General features: G+C 45.9%; 1 protein-coding gene across 1 annotated transcript; it reads left to right on the top strand.

The window, feature by feature from the left end:
* The first annotated feature begins 779 nt into the window (after positions 1 to 779).
* On the top strand, positions 780 to 20,246 carry CD9 (CD9 molecule). Its single transcript, XM_039571205.1, has 8 exons — positions 780 to 904; positions 11,559 to 11,658; positions 14,355 to 14,452; positions 15,641 to 15,715; positions 16,656 to 16,748; positions 17,308 to 17,397; positions 19,092 to 19,175; positions 19,887 to 20,246. Exons 1-8 carry the CDS (start codon positions 839 to 841, stop codon positions 19,950 to 19,952), a joined length of 672 nt encoding a protein of 223 aa, XP_039427139.1. The 5' UTR covers positions 780 to 838; the 3' UTR covers positions 19,953 to 20,246.
* Positions 20,247 to 21,289: the final 1,043 nt, after the last annotated feature.

Here is a 21,289-nt window from a genome sequence, read left to right on the forward strand (position 1 = left end):
ATGGGAGCTGGGCCTGATTTAGTTAGAGAAGTCAGAAAGGGGATCTCACTAATGCATATAAATCTCAAAGCAGGTTTCAAGAGGATGGTGCTAGACTCTCTTCAGGTGGAGCCCAGCGACAGGATGAGGAGTAATGGTCATAAACTAAAACAAGAAGTTTTGCCTCAACACGAGGAAGAATTTCTTTATGCTGAGGGTGGCAGAGCACTGAACAGCTGCCCAGGGAGGGTGTATGGATTCTCCCTCTCTGGAAACATTCCAAAACCATCTGGACACATTCCTGTGTCACCTGCTCTTGGTGACCCTGCCTGGGCAGGAGGGTTGGAAGGGATGATCTCCAGAGGTCTCTTCCAATCCTAAGGATTCCATCATCTATGCAAGAGCATGTCGGCTTGGGTTGGTGGGGCTGGTTAGGTATTAGAACAAAGTTTTTCACCCAGAGGGTGGTCGGGTACTGAACAGGCTCCCCAGGGAAGTGGTCACAACTCCAACGCTGCCAGAGCTCCAGGAGCGTTTGGACAACGCTCCAGGTACAGTTGGGATTGCTGGGGCTGCGCCGTGCAGGGCCAGGAGCGGGACTCCGACGCGCCCCGTGCCTCACCTCCGTGCCCGGGCACTCCGAACCCCCAGGACGGCCGGGCACGGCCCCGTGTGACGCCGCCGGAGCGCTGGGAGCCCGCCCGGCCTTGTGGCGGAGCGGGGCGGCCCCAGGTGCGGGGCGCGGCCGGGGGCGGCCCCGGGGGCGGGCGGGGGAGTCCCCGAGACGCCCGGGCAGGGCCGCATTTAAGGAGCGGCGTCGGAGCGCGGGAGCCTCGTCACCGCGCCTGCAGCCGCCACCATGCCCGTCAAAGGAGGCACCAAGTGCATCAAGTACCTGCTCTTCGGCTTCAACTTCATCTTCTGGGTGAGGCGCCCCGGGCTGTGCCCCCCGCGCTGCCCGGGAGGGAGCCCGCGGGACGGGGATGGAGGGGAGGGGAAGCGCCGGGAGCCGCGTTTTATTCGCTTTTCTGGTGCGTGGTTTCTGCCGTTTTCCCCACTTGCTGCCGCCCGGGAGAAGAGGGGCGGGTGCCCGGGTGCTCACCGCTTTATTTTTCACGTCTTTCGGGTTTTATCGTAAGGCGGGCTGAGTGTGCTGCCGGGCGGGGAGGGGATGCTGGGTTTGCGGGTAGCACCCCCGTCCCCTCGCACTACATACGATCCTCGCCCTAAAACTCTGTGTGCAGGTTGGGCTCCCCGGGGGCTTCCCCGGTGCCGAGGCTGTGTCCGGGCTGAGCTGGTTCCTCGCAAGTTGTAGCCTGTGGTTGTCGTATATGTAAACTTCTCGTGTTGATAGGAACTGTGGCTTCGCTTCGAGTTTAATCTCTCGGAGCAGAGCAGCACCAGTTGAAATCGCGTCTCCGGCGTGGTTCCTGGCCCCACTATGCCTTGTTGGCCAGGCAGTGTGAGAAAGCATGGCTGTGCTGAGAGGCTGTGGCTGTTCTCAAGCACTTGGGGCATGGGCACCTGGATTTAGCGCTGGCTCCTGCATGGAAAAGTACCACAGGAGCGCAGCACAGCTGCTTGTGTGCCTGATGGATAGGTGCGAAGTGTGTGGTTCAGAAAGTTGGGTTTTTCTGGGCTGTTGGCCGCGGTGGACAAGTGCGTGTGTGGCTCTGATGTGGAGGAATGAAGTTGGAACTGCAGAAAGAAGCCGCGTCTGGAGTCAGTTGAAGCACTGCCCGTGGGATGAGTGGAAGTTGCAGTGTTAAAGGATAAAATGCTCGGGATGTCTCGATGTCAAAATGGCTTACAGCAGAGTTGAGGAAACAGAGCTGGGCTGCAGTTGAGGGAAGTTGTGCAGAATTTGACCCAGGAAAGCATATGCTGCCACCCAGGACTTGCCAGGACAGTGAGCAGGGCTGTCATATTTGGAGGGTTACAGCTCATCAGAAGGAAAAGCCTAACAAAGCACTGCCTGAAACTTCTGGTCACTGAGTTTCTAAACCTCTTGTTGAAAAAGACTGAAGTATTCGTGGTTTGCTTTGTTTTGTTTTGTTTGCTTGTTTCAAAGCTGCAGACTTTCTGCGAAGTGTTTTATAGGACAAAATTTCTTGTTGTGGCAAAGGCATTGCCTCAAAGAAGCTTTTAACCTGAGCATCACCACCTTGTTGTCTGGGGCCCAGGGCTGAGGATAGGGAGCAGGGTTTTGTTTAGCTCGGGATGTACCTGTTGCATGGGAGTGTCATGGTAATAAAGCTCTGAGACTTTACTTGTACCTTTGAGTGCTTGTGGATACAGAATTGTACTGGTGACAGCATGGAGGGAAGAAGAGTTGGTGCTGCTGCCCAGAGGAGCTGAGAGATGACAGCTTTTCAGGTGGCCTTTTTGCGGCTGGCAGTATCCAGCTAGGATGTGGGAAAGAGAAGAGAAAGAAAAAAAAATTAAAGGGAGATTAATGCGTCTTGAAGATCCCAGTGTCTGGAGGCCCCAAGAGGCAGTAAAATCCAAGCAGCTTGGGTCAGCTACAGATTAAGTGTGGGTTTGACCAGCTGGAGTGGTCCTTGGCTCTTGGGGTCATTACATGTCATTGTGGCCTCCCAAAAACTGGTGAAGGGGAGTTTAGAGGGTATGGTTTTAGTGAACCTCGTGTCCTCTGTGGAGAAGTAAAGTAGCCATATGTTGGGTTATTCTGCACTGAACAGTGTAAAATGAATGGTGTCCTGGGGCTGGCAGCATTAGAAGGCAAGAATCACCCTAATAAGAAAAAAGGGTTTAATGTTTCTTATGGCTTTGCAGATGTGAAATGTCTGTGAAGTAATGGAATTAAGCTGACAGAAACTGTTGTGCCTGAGTGCAATTCTGCGTCTCCTTTTTTTTTTTTGAAATAAGTTGCCTCAAAAGGATAGGTGAGGAATTTAAGTGGTCTGCAGCAAACCTGCAGGTGGCTGTGGATGCCATGTTAGGTGGAATGTATTTGCTTCCATCAGAGGCTTGAACAAGGGTGAAAGGAAGCAGAAAGGCTCAAATAGCTTGGTAAAGGAAGTTATTGAAGTTAAAAGGGGAACTCTCAAAGTTTAAGCTATATCCAAAGGAAGGAGATAAAGGTTCATAAATTCTGGTGAGCTAAATAAAATATCCAATAAGGTTAGCCAAAGGAAAGCTTTAGGAGTAATCTGCAAAAGCAAATCCAACATACCCCTCTTCAGACACATGAGGAAAAGGGAGTTTCTCAGGGAATCCTTCCAGGCAGTAATAGCTCCAGGTATGAAAGTTTCGGGAACGATGTTTGGCAGGACTTTATTTTATTGGGGCAGATTTTAGCAAAGTTCTGTGCTATAACCTGTCTTTGAATCCTGCACAGGCTTGAACTGACCTCTTGATGCAGAGGAGGTGAAACAGCAGCAAATGTTTGATTAACAGTTCTCCAAGGTCACACAACACTTCAGAACTCCAAGTGAGTTTCGATTAGGTAACTCCCCCTGCTCACCATCCATCTGGGTGCTGGAGCGCTGGAATGCAGCGAATTGGAGGCTGGGTTTTCGCTTTATGGTAGTCTGGGGTACAGGGAGAGTGGCACATACAGAGCATCTGGAAAAAGTGGAGGAGAAGAGTCTTTAAAAGCAGGTGTACATGTGGAGATAGGACACTGGCTACTGCAAGGGGAAGTCAGAGTCCATGAAGCTGCTGCCTTGGAGCCTTTAAAAAGCCTTAATGTTAGAGAGAGCAAGGGCTGGTTGGTGTTGGTTCACTTGTTCAACGTCTTCTGGAAATCTCAGGCCTCTTGTTAAAACCAGGCTGTCCTGGAATAAGATCCTGGCGAGGATGAGCTGGCTGTTGGAGTGGAGGCAGGACTGTGGTGAGGTGCAGCTCTCCCCTTGTGGAGAGAAGCAGTGGTGCTGGCACACTTGTGGTGATCAGTACAGTCTCACCTCATCTGGAGAAGCACGGGAGGTACTGCTGGGGTGCTGGCTGGCACCCAGTATCCAGAGTGATGGAGGTGATGCCTGCATGCTGACACAGCAGGGTGTGTGACACGGCAGGGTGAGACTCTTGCCAAAGGCAGGCTTCAAGTAATTCCTGTGGGAGGCACCAGCAGGAGGCCGCCTGGAGTTAAGAACTAAATGGTTCAGGGACAGCTGCTGCCATGGAGCAGTGAAGCCTTGGGAGAAAAGGCTCTATGATGGCTTCACAAAAGCACCAGCTGGGTGCTCCGCATCAACAGAGCAAAAACAGCTTCAGAAATGAAGGACTGAGAGAAGATGGCTCCCTAAATCCATGGCATGCTGGTGTCCTGCAGTGTTGCAGGCTGCTCTGGTCATCTGCCTGCCTTGAGAGGATCATAGTGGGGCTTGATAATGTTTGGGAAAGGAAGAGGAGGGTTTCTGCCATCAGTAACTCTAAGTAAGTTGGGATTCTTCAGCATGGAAATGTGCTAGAGATCTTCAGGATCGTGATTGTCCAGGCAGTAGGTAGGGCCTGACTATATTGAAAGAGGCAGTGAGCAAGAGCTGTGGAGTATTAGGCCAGGAAAGAGGACATTTTCAGAAGAAAAGTGTGCCTGTGGGGACAGTGGTCGTGCTTTCTCCTTAGCAGGTGTTGAGGAATAGGTTGGTCAAGGGGTACCTGGCTAACATGGAGTTCAGCAGCCTTTTGTTAGTTTTTCTTCTCCCAAGGTGTTGTCTGTGTCTTTGCACAATCTTTAAGTGCTCAACATGTAGACCGGGAGGTTGGTCCTGGGAAATGCTACTGTCTGCCCTGTTATCCTAACCCTTCCTGAGGATCTTCTGCTTGATTGATCTCATGGCCCCTCTCCAGTTGGGAAGGCTGGGCACATATGTGGTGTTCTCTGAAACTATTGGGACTTCAGAGCTTGGCTTAAAATGTACTTGTGGCCTAAATGGAAGGAAGGGGACATCTTTGGATGTTTGCTACAAGTCAGGTTAAGCATGAATCAGTAAGTTGTGGGGTTCAATACCATGTCTGAGGTGTAGGAATTAGGGATGGCTGTATTTTCTCTTTGGATGGAGGGTTGCAGCAGGCACCAGGCTCCTTGCTGCTGTTGTACTGCCCTTGCTGGGGCTGGTGTTCTCCCACCTGGGTTTGCAAACGGCTCTGCTGTCTTGGCATGGCCAGTCCTGGCCCTGGCATCTGTGATAGTCTGATCTCTAATAACAGAAGTTTGGGGGTTGATTTGGGGTGTGGGAGGGAGGTGTCGAGCCTGATACAGAAATAAAGATTTTTTTTTTTTTTTTTTTTTTTTCCGCCAGGCTGGCTTGAGCTTGCCAAGAAGTTGATGGAAACAACTCATTTTGTGCCTTAAACCTGAACAGTGAAGTGGTCTTAGCAAAGTTGGCTTGGACGAGCCTTAGTGTGAACAATGCTGGATTGCCCTGACTTGTGTAATGAGTGACTGCCTTTAGCTGTGCTCCCTTAACTCCCTGGGTTTGCTCAGGCTTGTTGGTCCTGGTGATGAAGGTCTTTTCCTAGGGAAACTGTGGGCTTCTGAGCAGCCTGGATCATGCCAGGCAAGTGCCTGCGTGTTCTCCCACTGGCTTCCCACTGCTGAACAAAAACAAGGCCTTGCATCAGTAGACTTCAATGCTGGGTTTTCCCCTTGTGAATTTCGTGGGATACAAAGACTTCTGCTGCTGCTATTTATAGTTTAATGTGTTTTAGGCAAACAAGTGCTGTAGCGCAGAGGCAGAGTTCAGGTTGAAGTTTTGGGCATTCATTTTCTTGCTCCTTTGCACTATTGGGCAGCTCTCTTGTCCTGACTTGCCGCTCTCCAGAGCGCTGTGTGTTTTATGAGTAAATGCATTTGTCTGTGGTAGTGCCTGCTAAAGTAAGATGAGCAGAATTAGGCCTGGAGAGCTCTTTTCCTTCTGTAACTTGAGGATACCCAGGACTTTGTTCTGAGCCATAATCTCAGCTGCTTTTGTGCACCAAGAACAGCAATTCAGAGGGTCTTTCCTCCTCCAGTGTAGTGGAGGACTTGCAGGATGGGCAGGGAAATATGCACGTGTCTGTATGAATATATGCAGGCACATATGAAAAACCCAGAAACGAGTGGCTTTTGCTTTCTGTAATGAACTGATGCACTTGCTGGCTACAGTGCGTGACTCTAATGCTGCTTGGGCTCAGTTCAGTGTATTTTGACTCCAGTAAGTGCTGTGAAGTCAGGAGTGGAGTATGGAGTATGTTGCCTTGAGAAGCCTCATGTGAAGCTACTTAGAGTTCTAGCAGTCCTAGCTCCTATTTGCAATTCTAATTGCAAATATAGTAGACTGGCTTCTGAATAGGAACTTGTATGAAATGGGCACTAGTCTTGGCAGTGGTTCAGGAATTTTGTAATGCTGTTCCTACTGTACTGGAGCACCATTTTATTGCAAAAAGTGCTGTAACATTAACATAGGCTGCAACATTCTTGAAATTAGCTAAGCAGAAAGAAAATACTTCCTTTCCAATCCACTTTTTTCCAAAGGAGTTTGAAAATAGCTGCGGTTTCTCATATAACTGCAAGCCTACACAGCACAAGTGTTAGGGGAGCTTTTTCAAAGCTCTGAAAACCCGTGCTGTTGTGGATAACACTAATTCTGTAATTGAGGATTTAGAGTGAAGTTGAGCCTTACCTGTACTTACTGTTTATGGGGTTTTATTTATGGAATACCAGCAAATAACAGGACAGAAACTAGTAGTTCATTACTACTCATAATGTTCTCAGTTTCTTTGCACATGCGTTGCAACGTTATAGATCTGGTCCTGGCTTTGTTAGTTCAGTCTAACACAGTGAGAAGTAAATTGTCTTATGCAGTCAGATTTTTAGCTAGAAGTTCAAGTGTTTAGGAAGTGAAGATGGCTTTTTTTATGTCGTCTTGTCACATCTGGGGTAAACCTATGTATAGAACAGTAGGGTAGGGCCTGACATACCTTCTCACTTCAAGAAAAAAATGAGTAAGTGTTCTGTTAGATGCAGTGCTTAGCTGACAACACTGAAAGTAGTATTTATTTTTGACTGACTTCTGTGTTTGCACAGTGACTTACCTTCTGCTGGAAGTAATGCCATGAGCTTGGTAGAAGTTGTATGTAAGCTTGGCTTGAACATGTCAAAATGACAGAACCTACAGTTTTCTTGTGCAAAGGCTTTTTTTACAGGCTTTGAGCCACTTATCAGGTGTTCCTGAAGTGTCTGATTTCTTCCCTATCCCTGCCTCCACCCTGTGGAAGTGGAGGAAGGGCTGGTGGATGCTGGGGGAGGGTGTCCCCTTCCCAAAGCTTTCTCTGCCAGGATAGACAAAGGACTGTCCTAAGGACTTGATTAGTGCTTGGACCTTGAGAGGTGATTCTGCCTGTGGAAAGATAAGATGCTCTAAGGTGTCTGAGGCAAGTAGGGTGCTTGTCTGGGGATTGTCCCTGTCAAGGTGACAAGGTCAGAAGGGACTGAACAAAATGGTCCTTGCAAAATAGTGGTTAAATCCAAAATAAACTTTCCAGCTTTCCAAAATAGTGTCATGCATTGTGCTGCTATGGGATGTTTTAACAAAATTTGGGATATTTTTTGTTTAAAACTCAAGATTTTAACACGTGTTTATGGCATTGTTGTTAAATCCAGCGGTTTCCTGTGCAAGCCTTCTGCTGGGAGACTATATCTGTGAAACCTCAGGTGTCAGAGGGGGGCAGAAATGCGGTGGGAATTGCTTGATAGCGTTCAGTGCTGAGGCACACCCCGAGCTCAGGCTCAAGTTAGCCAGGGATGGTGAGGGGAGGGAGGCAGAGTGTTCTGTGTGGCTCCTGCCTCCAGGATAACACAGTTTTTCTCATCTCAAGTGTATCCTTGACTGGTTCAGGTCCTTTCGTAGCTACCTCTCTCTTCTCACATGGAAGGCTGGGACACACCCTTAGATGTACCCGGAGGCAAAGAGAGGGGGGCACACCAGAGCAGTGGGAAGGGGTGACTTTGGAGAAGGGGTGGGGTGGATGAGAGGAGGAAAGTCCTGCGCAGGAGGCTCGCTAGGGAAGGTGCAGGGCTGTGTGAGAAAGGAAAATAGACCGAAAAAGCTGTTTTTGCTGTTGCAACAGGCAGAAAGCTGCATGCAGGAGTGAGCTTTCGGGGCAAAGGGGGTGTGTTTGGATGTGGTGCAAAAAAAAAAAAAAAAAAAACTACCCGAGAAGCCTCCACAGGGCTGGGAAAGGAGTGACCAGGTAGCTTTATCCTGTTGCAGCCATAGAACAGCCAAGTAGAGCAGGAATGAGCTGGGAGTGGAGGTTAGGGGAAACAAGGAAGCCTGGTTAGCTGGAGCAGGGAAGTCAGTAGCATGATTGTGCCAGGACATGGTGTTACTGGAAAATCACTGCCGCAAACTTTTCCAAAACAGTGAGTGAGCAGTACCCCTTTAACTTCACGTTTTGGTCAGATTGGAAAAAAAATCCAACCCTGTATTCTGAGCTCTTTTTGCTGTACTTGTCACTATAGAAACATACTACTTACCTGTCTGTTAAGCACACAAACCCACTCTTTTCTTTGTGTGTGTGAAGCCAGACAAAATGGATTACTTTCAGAAATACAGTGTCGTTCTTTTTCTGTTAAATTTCTCTTTCATCGCACGATAGAGCTACTTAGAAACACTCAGTATTGCTCAATTCCTGTGACAAAACAAGTCTGTTAGATGGGCAGTCCCCTTGGATTTCCAAACAAAAACCCGACAATTAGGTTATCTGGGGATCTGCTTCCACACAGCCGAGGTGGGGGGGCCTTGCATCCCTTTCCCAGCAAGGAAAAAACACAGCTCCCAAACCATCCCAGCTCGGCTGCCCATCCTGCTGGCACAGCGTGGGTGAGCAGGGAGGTGACAGTGCCTCAGCCCCAGGTGTGCCACACTGGCCAGAGGTGCTGCCAAGTGCCCATGGGGCTGTGCTTTTCTCTTCCTCAGAGGCTGGTGTTGCTGTGTCCTCGTTTCTCCCTTGTTTTGATGGAAACTTGAAGCTTCAAGTTTCTTGCCTTCTGCTTTAAAACTGCCTTTTTTTAGTTCAGTGGTCACTGTGGGTAGGAAGAGCACAAACTGAGAACATAAGTCTGCTTTCCTTAAGAAACTGAGACAAAAAGTCTCTTATTCTTGCATGAAGGAGCTGCATTTTATTTCTAGTCCACCATGGAGAGAATTATCACTCTGTTAAATTCTGCCACTTTTTTTAGTGCTGTGCAGCAGTCTGCTGGCATGAAGTGTTATCACTGTTCTGTGGTCCTGTAAGTCTCTTGTCTTGCTGGCATCTTCTTAACCTTTCCCACAGAGTGAGTGCTTTTCCAAGGAGAAAACATGCCATGTACCTCTGGGTGGTGGTGGGGGAAGGGTTAAATTTGTGTTTTGAAAGGTGCTATATTAGGTACATCATCTCTGCCCAATGTAAACAGACCAGGTTGTTTCTAGAGGTCATTAACTGAGCCTTCTCCTTTGCTTGGAAATTTAAGATTATCTGCATGGTTACAGTATGGCTTAAGAGTTTCTTTAGTTTTGCAGGTCTTTTCTGTGCCCTTCTCCATTTGCAGAGCTCTCTACTCAAACACTGGAGCTTGACAAGCTGCAAATACGTTTGGTGGGCAAGAAGATGTGGGTGCTCAGGCTTGTGGCTTTGCAGTTTGTGAGTTCCTGGCAAAACCAGCAGAGGCTGCAGGTTTTTTGTAATGATGGTGATCTGAATCCCAATAAAAGCTGAAGAGTGTTGGATGACCCAGGAAAGGGAGTCTCAAGCAGAGTGTTATTAAATACTGGGTGGCTGAACAGCAGTCTAGAAGCAGAGTTTTTTCCATCACTAAGCCCTTCTGATGTTTGAACTGAGGCACTGGGGTGAGATGAGGTGGCAAAGGCTTTTTGCAGTGATGCTGCAGCCAGGAGATCAGGTAGAGCAGCATCCCTTCTCTCTGCCAGTCCACTTTTGCACCTCTCCCTCCCCTTGGGGTGCAGCTGTGGCACAAGAAATTGAAATAATGACACTCTTGTGACATTCTGTGTCGTACCAAGGTGCTCCAGCATAACTTAATCATCTTGTCAGGGTAGACCTAGCAAGGCAAGCAGGAGGTGTGTGCAGGTGTGCTTGGGAGTAAGCACCAGGAACAACCAACAAAGGCCTTTTGCTCAGGTCTGGAAACCTCCAGGTGAGTTTAGCCTTGTGGGTTGTGTGTCACTTGATCTGTTTTCCCAGCTACAGCCCTGCAGCTCCTCTTGGAGGCAGGCCTGGCACTCGGGTTCCTGCCCTACAAGAAAAGCTGGTTTAGGAAAGCTAGGGCTGCCTGTGAGCAGGAACTCTTCCACAGCAGGGAGAAGGGGCTCTCAGGCTCCTGTTTCACAGCTGGGCTTGGTGTGGAAGGGGTGTATCCTTGGGTGCTTGCCAAGGGAAGGCCATCCATATTCCCACTGAAAGTTGCCATTATTAAACACTTCCCGTTTGCTTAGAGGCGTATCAGGAATGTTGTTTCCTTCTAGAAGGACCTTATCAGAGATCAAGCTTTACTGGGCTTTTATTTTTGCTTGCTTGCATACTTTTCCTGACCCAAGCACCAGACTTTATAAACTTATTGCTCACTCTTAAGTTTAAATTTTTAATGTCTGCTGCAACATTTGGGATTTCTGTTCTCATCTCACTTTTGCAGAGCTTTTTTTAATAGTAAATGATCTTTAAAGGGAAAACTGAGAAGCACACTCCAGCTTTCTACTTTGTCCTGGTTTCTTCTTTTTTTTTCCACATGCAAGAAAACCCCATTTTTTTTCTTTTTAAGGGAGGATTCAGTCTGTTGAAAGCAAACTGTTGCTATTTGCCTTACCAGAGTGCAATTCCCTCTTTCTTGCAAGACTTCCTATGCCTTTTGCCTTATGTTTCATCCAGGGGCTAATTTATACACAAAGTGACTTGCTGCAAACACAGGCAGCAATGTTAAGAGGAACTTGGAGGCACACAGGCAGAGATGATAATGAAATAAAATTAAATATGACCTAAAATTCGATTGTACTGCTCCAGATCAGCAATGTTGTTACTTCTGCAGCTTGTATTTTCTTCTTCCTGTCAGTGTGGTCACTTAATGGGTTGGTTTTATCTTGTTTTGCAAGAAGAGCACTCTTCCTGAACTCCCTTCTATGGTACACTGAACTCTCAGGAGTCTGTTTAATACACTAAAACTTTCAGCTGGCCTCACAAGGCACTTTTCCTTGTATTACACTTGCTCTTCAGTGTGAAGCTTTAAGGTCACTCAGCCATGCAATGTCACTGCAGCCACCCAGAATAAAACAATGTGTGGAAGGATTAGTAGAAATACTGACACTTGGCAAAACCTTGGATATTTTCAGGAAGGAACAAGAATGGCATTGTTCTCCTGTGGCATGGAGTTTATATTATGTAAATGCCTCTGTGAACAAGGTGCCTCATGTGTGGAACTTTGTTCGTGTGTTGGTATCCCCATCCTTTTATGCTGGTCCTTTGTCACCACCTCTTTAAATAAGAGCTGTATTCTGTGTTTGCTTCTGATTTTGTTACTAATGCAAGGGTGGGTGGAGTAATTGGTATCATTTAACAAGCCTTCCTTGTTCTTACAGCTTGCAGGGACAGCAGTTCTTGCAATTGGACTATGGCTTCACTTTGATTCACAGACCAAAAGCGTCTTTGAACTGGAATCTGACACAAAGTTTTACACAGGTGAGCTGGAGGATCACTCAGGGAATATGTCACACTTCTGCACCCTGGTTTCCAGGCTGCTGAGAAACCTTGGCTTTCCTTAAAGGGTAGAAAGGCAAAGCAGCCCTAAACAGCCCGAGAGCAGCTTCCCCTGTGCAGTGCTGTTGTGTGAGTGGTTTCTTGGCTCTTCATCCTTTTTCCCACAGCAGTTCCTCTTTGTTACTGTCAGTAAACATTTTGTAATCCCAAGGGCTCCTGGTAGACTCAGAGGATGTTTCTTCTGATGCTCATCACAATATGCGTCAGCAAAGTTTTACGCTAAACTAAATGAGTAATTAATATTTTTTCTCCAGAGTGACCAACCTGAACGACCCAAAACACAACTCTGTTGCCTCTTCTCTCAGAAGGAGCATGTGCACTGTTCGCTAACTCTTAAAAGCCCCACATCTCCTAATTCATACTGAACTGAATGGGAAGAATGCACAAATATCTTGGTCCATAGGAGAATTTCTCCAGCCCACATGGATCAACGTAGCTTTAGCTCGACCATGTGGAAGGTGTTTGTAAGAAGATTAATTAGGGGACACACATATTTTCAGTTTATGTTAATGTCATAGGAATTCCTGAGTGAACTGGATTTTATCTGAACTTTGATTTTGATCTCTACAGTTGCTTCTAGGCTTGGGCAGGGCAACACACATAATTTGGTGGTTGTCACCTGTAGGTGCTCAAACCCTTGGAGCAGCTCTGCTGTGAGGAAAGGCTGAGGGAACTAGGATTGTTCATCCTGGAAAAGAGAAGGCTTTGGGGTGACCTCAGTGTGGCCTTGCAGTGCCTGAAGGGAGCCCACAGGAAAGATGGAGAGAGACTCTTGACAAGGGCCTGGAGTGACAGGACAAGGGGCAATGGCTTCACTCTGACACAGAGCAGGTTTAGATGGGATATTACAAAAAAATTGTTTCCTGTGAGGGTGCTGAGGCCCTGGCACAGGTTGCCCAGAGCAGCCAGTGGCTGTCCCATCCCTGGAAGTGTCCTAGGCCAGGTTGGATGGGGCTCTGAGCAAGCTGGGACAGTGGAAGGTGTCCCTGTTCATGGCAGGGGATTGGAATTAGGTGATCATTAAAGGATAGCTTCATCTTTCTCTTGCCAAAAACTGGCTCCTGTTGTGGGCTGCTCAACCTGTGACAACTCCCAGACTGGGGTCTGAAGGGTCACTTGCAAGGAGGTGCAACCTGTGTTGCAGCCTCATGGTATCTAGTAGCCTGTGCCTACAGGGAATACTGTTAGGAATGGTGTAGAGGTCACAGTTGGGATTATTGAGATGCTCATGGGGCTTCATGAAGAAGCTGCAGGCATGCAAACATCTTATCTGTGAGAAAATTTGTATTTTGCCCTTGATATGATGGCATCCTAGCAAACTGTGTAGTTCATGGAGCTGCCAGGAAGATTCCCAGATGCTTATAAGTGGACCTCAGAAAAGGAACAGAAACCTAAACTTGGCCATTGAGGTGAATATTTAGCAAGTCTTATTTTAGGTAGTCTAAAACAACCCTTTCACCTCCTAAAACATAGAATTTTTATGGTGTGATGCTTAAGCTACTGGCTGGATGCAGCCAGTGAAACCTGATTGAAATCTCTGTAGGTTAAACTGAGTTTTAAAAGGAAGCTTAATAGGAATTTAACATAATTTTCTGGGAGTAGTTACTGACTGCAGTAAGTTACAAAGCAAGTTACCTCAAAGGCTTTCTGTACAGCTCAAAATAAACTGGAATAAGAGGTACTGATGGACTGTTTTTATTCTAATTTTTCAAAATGGAAAAAAGTTTAAGATGAGGTTAAAAAGTCCATGTTGGAATTTCCTCCTGATAAGGAATGTCAGGCTTAATCCTTACAAATGCTTCATCAAGTAGATGCTTATTTTGGCAGCTAATCTTATTGGTTTGCATCTAGAATATATCATTTGCAAATGCTTACATCTGGCTTCCTTTAATTAGTATTGATTGGGTCTCTGAACTGTATTTTTGTCCCCATTGATCTTTGTGCTGATTCTTTGATATTTCACCACCCCTGTAATACTTCCTTGTCATCCTTTGGGACTTCTCTTGCTTTTTCCAGCTCACAGCTATGATGCTTAGGCTGGTTATTCCCAAGTCTAGGAGCCAGAGGATTGGGCATGAATGGAGCCTTTTAGCCCAGAAATGTTTGCTCTTTCTGTTTCAATATATTTTTACTACCTCAATTCTGGGCAGAATAGTTTACAAGCTCTGACACTTTTTATAGTTTGAAGAAGAATCTGCTTCAAGACTTCTCAGTTGTTGATAAACCACTGTTCAGCTGTCTCTAAATCCAGTTGTCTCTATCTTCACCTGAGGAGAAGTGGATAACTCTGCCTCTGAGCCAGTTTTAAAAAGTGTCTTCCAGCTTATCTTAGATGGCTTTATCTTGCCCATTTTCTAAAACTTGTGAAACTGCACTAGGGATACACAGTAATTGTGACAAGTTGAAGGTTTTATTTATCAATTTTTCAGATGTGCTTGCTTTGAAAATGACACACAACTGTCCCCCCCCTTTTTTTTTTTTTTTTTTTTTTTTTACGTGAAACATCTCGGTAAAGAAACCTTGGCAAAAGCTACAAGTGCTATTTGTGGAGCAATTAATTTCATACTTTGCTGCTGAGGTCTCAGTGAACTGCACACATTTGTTTTCTTCTTCCCTAGGTGTTTACATCCTTATTGGAGCTGGTGCACTTATGATGCTGGTTGGTTTCTTGGGATGTTGTGGTGCATCACAGGAATCTCAGTGTATGCTTGGCCTGGTAAGTGCTCAGGGTTAATGCTTAAAGTTTGAGCAGCATGATGAGAAAGGAAGGAAAATACTACTGTGTAATTCAAGGGCAACAGATTGTGGACCCAGAACAATCACAGTGTTGAAACTCATGGTCACCTACATAATGCTAAAATGTTAAATACAGATTTCATTTCTGGCTTGAAATCCAAATGTTCATGCTGTATTTGAACACAGGATGATATCAAGAGGCTGGGTATGTCTGACATACCCTGAAGTGTCAAGACTGGGAGTATTGTGAACACAGAACTAAAATATTGATAAGAGCAATGCTATCATTGCTAGACAGTTTATCCTGAACTCTGAAGGTTGTGCAGTCTTTAATCTCTGAGACCAGAACTGTGGTATTTGATGCTTGAAACAAGGCTCTACTGTTCATAATCACAGGATGAGCTCTTCTAGTTGACAACTGCTCTGCAAGCCAATTACTGGAGAGCAACCTCATTGTTTTCAGACTGGAGGGGCCAGTAGAGCTTCCTGGGTTCGTGCACATCTGTACACTTGCAGAACTACTCATCCAAATAACCAGAAGACTTAGTTAATAAAAAACAACTACTATGGCCACTGAAAGAACAATTCCCCTTCTGTGTCACAGAAGAACCTAAATTCAAGTATTACTTGCAAAATGATGCCTCTAAGCCCTTTGTAATTCTGAGTATCTCTTTAAAGTGCTTCTAAATGATAGTGGTGTTTTGGATCTGGTAGTCAGTGAGAGACAGAACACTTTTATTTGTGTATTATGGGACACACAACAAAGTGACCATTAACTCTCTGGGAGCTGGTGGCAAGCTAGGAATTAAGTAATGACCCCTAAAGCAACAGGAGTGACAAACCAGAGTAAAGAATTGGTGTCAGCTGTTTTGATGTGTCTGAATGACTTGGACAACTTCAAAGTTGGAGTTAACAGATTATTGACTTTAATTAACACTGATCAAAAAGCAGAACTGTTGCTTGGAGAGCACTGCCAGACTTACCGACGCTCCCGGGAAGAAGTGCTGACCCAGTGTCCTTTTTCCTGGTGTTACCAATGTCTCGGGCCTCTAACTGCAACCTGGTTGAGTGACAGCTCCCACAAGACTGGACAAACTTGCAGTGTATGTGTGTGATGCTGCTTTGTGGTGCTGTGGCCTTCATGAATAATGTGGTCTTTCTTTTCTAGTTCTTCTTCTTCCTTTTTGTGATTTTTGCCCTTGAAATTGCTGCTGGGATCTGGGGATTTTCAAATAAAGAAAAGGTAGGTTGCTCTTAAAAGTTGGGAGTGGTGGGATGCTGGCACAGGTTTCCCAGAGAAGCTGTGGCTGCCCCATCCCTGGAAGTGTTGCAGGCCAGGTTGGATGGGGCTCTGAGCAATCTGGGATAGTGGAAGGTGTCCTTGCCCATGTAAGGGGGCGGGACTTAGGTGATCTTGAAAGTGCCTTTCTGACCCCAAACATTCTATGAATGTGCCCATAGTCAGCAGTCTGCTGTCATCTCTACTGGTGCCAGTCAAATCCTTATTACCCTGGAAATTTGGGGGAGAGGAAGAAGGCTGATGCAAGCAAATCAACACAAGAAATCTAACTCTAATATTTAAAAATTAGACTCTAGCAGGGAAGCCAGAATCCAAGAAGCTGTTGTGTGCTAGAGGTGCCCTCCAGACAGTACCTGGCTGAGCTGTGAGGTGAAGCAGGCTGGCTGGGAAGCTTTACCACTTCCAGAGAGGAGCTGGGTCAGTTGAGGGCTGGGTGTTTCTGTACCTGAAGCATGACTGACATGGCCTGTCCCACCCAAGCAGTCAAGATTCTGTCTTCCTTTAAAATCAGATGCTTGGTGACCAGAGTTGCTTTTCTGCTCACGTTGTATTATACAGTGGGGAAGTACAGAAACTTCTGGGGTACAGTAGAGTAGGGAATATTTTTGGGCAGCCAGTGGGCAGAGATTTGGTTCTCTCACTCCTCTTAGAAGCTCAGATTTGGAAGGGGAAACAGTCTTACTTGTTTAGGTGTGGCTGTTAAAGCGAGTGTACAGTTACTTCTTGTCTGAAACAGGTGAGCCTTCTGTCCACCTTCTATTTGTACATGGCAGAAGAATGGGTGGATTTTTGATGGCTGACTTGCTGAAAGCAAGTTTTTCATAATTAATACAAGGTATGATGCTAATACACCACTAATAGACAACTCTTTGCTTTTCCTTAGATTATTGATGAGTTAAAGGAGTTCTACATGGACACCTATAGAAAGAGAACTCAATCAAGTGCCAGAGACACCCTGAAGGCATTTCAGTTTGCTGTAAGTATATGGTTCTGCTTAACCTGGAGAGTAACACTGCTGCTCCTTACACTGTTCTCCATGCCACCCAGTCCCCTGTACAAGTCTGGTCTCTTATTAGTTAGAAAAAACCAAAGATTTCAGAGATGTTTTTGTGTAGTATTAGTGAATTCAGGATGCCTTTATTGTCTTTCTGAAGTGCCTAGAACTAGTTCTTGTTTTTCTAAAGCTCAGCAGCAGGCTGGGAAACCCTGGATCTGTGCTACTGAGCTAGTGGCATCCTGGTATGCACACCTGCATGTCTGTTGATGGGTTCAGCTTTGTGTCTGTAAGGAGCACAAGCTGTCACCAAAATGATTTTGTGTGTACTTAATGAGATCTAGCTCTTCCTTTCAGAACCTTGTCCTTTAATTTAATGAAGGCTTGTTAAAATTAGGTGTATAGCAGTCATGTTGACAGGACTTGGTCTGTAAAAAAAACTAATGTAAATATTTTTTTTTTTTTTTTTTTTTTTTACCAGATTACTGAGCAAAAATAAGGATTATTTAACCTGGGTCTCTTTTTGTGTTTTCTCTTGAAGCTAAACTGCTGTGGCATTACTGGAGCTTTGGAGCAGCAGTTCATGGACACCTGTCCAGCAAAGACGCTGTCTGAGTCGTTCTCTGTCAAGGTACAGCTTGGCTTAATTCACCATCAGCTCTGCCCAGTGGGTAGAATGAGAAACACAGTTTAGGAAACCCTCCCAGTCCATGGGAAATCCCCCTGTCACACTGGTGTGGCAGTCTGTGTCTGTAATCAGGCTGGTTGTGGAAAACAAACCCACTGTTACCGTGGAAAGAATAAGCAGGAAATCTGACCTTGCTCAGGAAATGTGCAGTCTGTGTGTCACAGACTCCCTGGTGGGTGGGGTGGGCAGTGGAAGATCAAAACTTTGCCTAAAAAAAGCCACCCTCTCACAGTGCTTGAGAGCTCTGTTCTCCTCACTGCTGTCACCTCCCTCCTGGTTAGGGAGAAGTAGAGCTTGGGGTGGGAGCAAGTCTGAAGCTTCAGCAAGGACAGGGAGAGCAGGGCAAGGCATTGGTAGCCTGTTCAGGTGAGTTTGTCATTGTGAAGGCAATTCTCTGACTCAGTTTCCCTCGTGGAATATTGCTGCAGAGGTGCTTGTATGCCACAAATAACAGGAGAAAACAGCTTGTGTAGATTTTAACCACCCCTCTTCCTCTTTTCCTTACAACCATCTGGTGCTCTTGCTTTATGCTCCAGGACAGTTTGTGTGAGTCCTCCTATGGTTCTTACCATGCAGGATTTAAATTAATGACTTGGGGTTTTTTCACTTTAATTGACAACTTCAAGTATCTGCCCACATGAGACCCTTCAGTCTTTAGTCCTGTCTGTGCAGTCTGAGTTGGAGTGTGTGGGAGTAGCTGAGACTGCATGCAGGTTTTATTGTTTGCTTTTATTCTGCTGTGTGTTTTAGCTTCATCTCTTGACTTCGTCTTGTGATGCCTATTCCCAGTTGTAAAAAAACAGTGGATAGACTGCAAGATCAAAGGGATGTAATGGAGTGTGCCTCTAAGAAGCAGTGCTGTGTTGGTATTCTGATTGAACTGACTCATTCTTGCCAGTATATCCCTTTAATCCCAGATTCAGTCTTTCTTTCTAGAATGGATAAGGAACAACAACAGAGAAAGGTAGCTTTCAGCAGCTCACTGATGTTTGCTGCTGAACAAGCAGGACAGAAGCTGGGATGAGACTTTGACCAGCTACCAGGCTCTTAAAAGATTTATACCTCTGTAAAAGTGCCTTGTTTGGCCACCATGTGTCTATTCTGGGGAAAGGACTATACATACATATATATATATATATATATATATATATATTTTTTTTTTTTTTTTTAGTTGCAAGGGTAATTCATTGTCCTGGGAACATTAAACTGACTCCTCTGTGAATTTGCCCCTAGCATGGATCCTAGTCCAGGACATCCTGCCATTCCCATGCACTGTTGGTTCATGAGGTGTCTGCAAAATTACAGTAGCAACTGTCAATATTGAGTGGCTTTAAATCCCTTTTGATAAGGGATGAGCAATGCATCATCTGAAGTGCTGACAGCCATTAGTAACAGGCCAAGCCTGATAAACTGAGTGTTCAGATTGAGAGGGGAAGCCTGCTGTAGTCAAGTTGCTGTTAACAGGTTTGAGATACTTGAAGAGTAGGTTTAAACTTCTCCACCAACCCTTGTGTGAACCATCCCTGGCTCTCTTTAAGGATGTGGCAGTAAAGGCCAGATCAAAGCAGCTTTCAAAAGATGAGTTCTAATGAGCCTTGTGTGTGTAAAACACTAATGAACAGTCTGTCCCATTTCAGTCCTGCCCTGCTGCCATTGATGAAGTCTTCAAATCCAAATTCAACGTGATTGGAGCAGTTGGCCTTGGCATTGCTGTAATGATGGTGAGTTTCCAGATTATTCAGAGGGTATCTGGGTGCCCAGAGGATACTCAGAGCAGAAGTCTTGTAGAACAGTGCCTACCCCAGCAGCCCACATGGCCATTCCATGGAGGACAAGTCCCAGCAGGTTCAGGGTGTGTGCTGCAGGGCCCTGAGGTAGTGCAGAGGCTGGGATGTCTCAGGCCTCCCTGCTTCTGCTTTGGATTAGGATCTGCCTCCTTGCACTTTCAGCAGTGGTGAAATCTTATCAGTGGTGTGTGTATATATGGCGTGAAGATGTATTGGTGCTGTTGCTGGCCCACGTCTTAATCCTAAGATCTCTTGGGGATTCTTTTCTTTGTAACAATTACAGGCTCTGCTAGAGGGCTGAAATAACAGGGCTGCTGACACTTTCTGTTTGACATCTCTGGAGAAAAGCACATGCTGGGATGATCAAAGGTTTCTTAGGAGATCTGGCAGTGGTTTATAGCTGATGATGCTGTGCAGGGCCAGGAGTTGGATTGAAGATCCTTGTGGGTCCCTTCCAACTTGACATACTCAAGTATTGAGGTGAATGGGATTCATGGAAATGAACTGAACTTTGGGGATGGTGGGGCAGGGATCCCAGAGTAAAGTGTAAAAACAGAATAAATGTGGCCTCTGGTGCTTGTCCTCGTGCTGATAAAAGCATGTGCTTTACTTTCCTGATCTCTAACCTGTCTGCTTCCTTTCCAGATTGTTGGCATGATATTCAGTATGATTCTGTGCTGTGCCATCCGCAGGGAAAGAGAGATGGTCTAAGAGCTGCAAACCCAAGATTCCTGCACTATAAAAATCCCCATCATTAACTTTAGAGTTCTGAGAGCATTTCTAAAATGTTATATATTTGTTACCTTTTTAATGCTTTATTTGGTACTGATGTAGGTTTGCTTTTTATGTTACAGGTTAAAATGATAAAGGTTTATCTGACTCAAGACAAACATTGTACATAAAATATCTGACTTTCTTGAAACTTACATAATCTGGATGTAATTTATGTTGGACACAATTTGATACTTAATAAAGAGTAAGATGTATTGTTTGTGGGAGAGAGGAGATGTTGCTATGTTGATTAATCCCACTGTTTGATGCATAGCAAGGAGTTGAAGTTGCATAACATGTTTTAAGTGTTTTTGGGATAAAGCAGGAAATAAATCCTATGCCAATGCCCCATGTTTGAAGGGAATAGGAGATGCTGTCAGAGCATGTCAGGGAAGGTGTGGTCATTCCTCTTTCCTTGGTGTGTGTGAACAAAAGCAAGTCTTAAGTACATTCCTAAAATGTCACTGCTGTAACACATTTACTGTCACCTCCCTGGAGGGTGGCAAAGGCTGGCTGTCACACAGGTGATGTGCAGGCAGTGATAGCTCAGTGCAGCCAGGCTGGGCTCTGTCCTGGGGCCAGCTCGGCTTCCTGACAGCCTGTCTGCTGCCACAACTGTCCCCTGGCACCTGGCATGGCCTTGGGCCCTTGGCAAGGCCCATTCCTTAGTGTATGCTCAGGATTTTTTCACTGGCTGGTCTGGGGCTTTGTTTCTCCAAAGCCAGCGAGGTGCAGTCTCAAGGGCTTACAACATGTGTGCCAAATCTCAGGTTTCCAAGTGGAATAAACATGAGTTGCATGAGTAGTTAAGTGTACAGCTCTGCTATTGCAGAGTTGAGGCTGTCCTGTTTCAGTTTAAATTTGGGTACGGGAGAGAGCAGAGACACCAGTGTGGAACCCTTAGCCTAAAGAATTACCAAGTTGCTCTGTATTTCTACTCAAAATGGCTTTTAAGTGGTTTTTTTGTCTCTAAAATACTTTCTGGTGGGGGCTGCCTATGGACTTGCCAACAAGTTGATGTGCTGTTCCTGTACCTGGTGCTCCCTTACTGTGCAATCTCATCTGTGTTCTCAGAAGCTTCTGGTCTTTGTCCTCTGGGTAGTACAGATGTCTCTGGGTAGTCCTTGCTTGTTCCCCTTTTTCTCCTGCAGGGAGGTTGGCATTTACTATGAGAAATACCAGAACTGGTGGGTGTTGGGCTCTGGCTGATGCATGAATGTATTGTCACCTTTGTGTTACCCACTGTCACTCGTCTAAGGGAACCATGCAGCTCTCCT

This window comes from Corvus cornix, chromosome 1A (assembly GCF_000738735.6).
Source record: "Corvus cornix cornix isolate S_Up_H32 chromosome 1A, ASM73873v5, whole genome shotgun sequence".
NCBI lineage: Eukaryota > Metazoa > Chordata > Aves > Passeriformes > Corvidae > Corvus > Corvus cornix.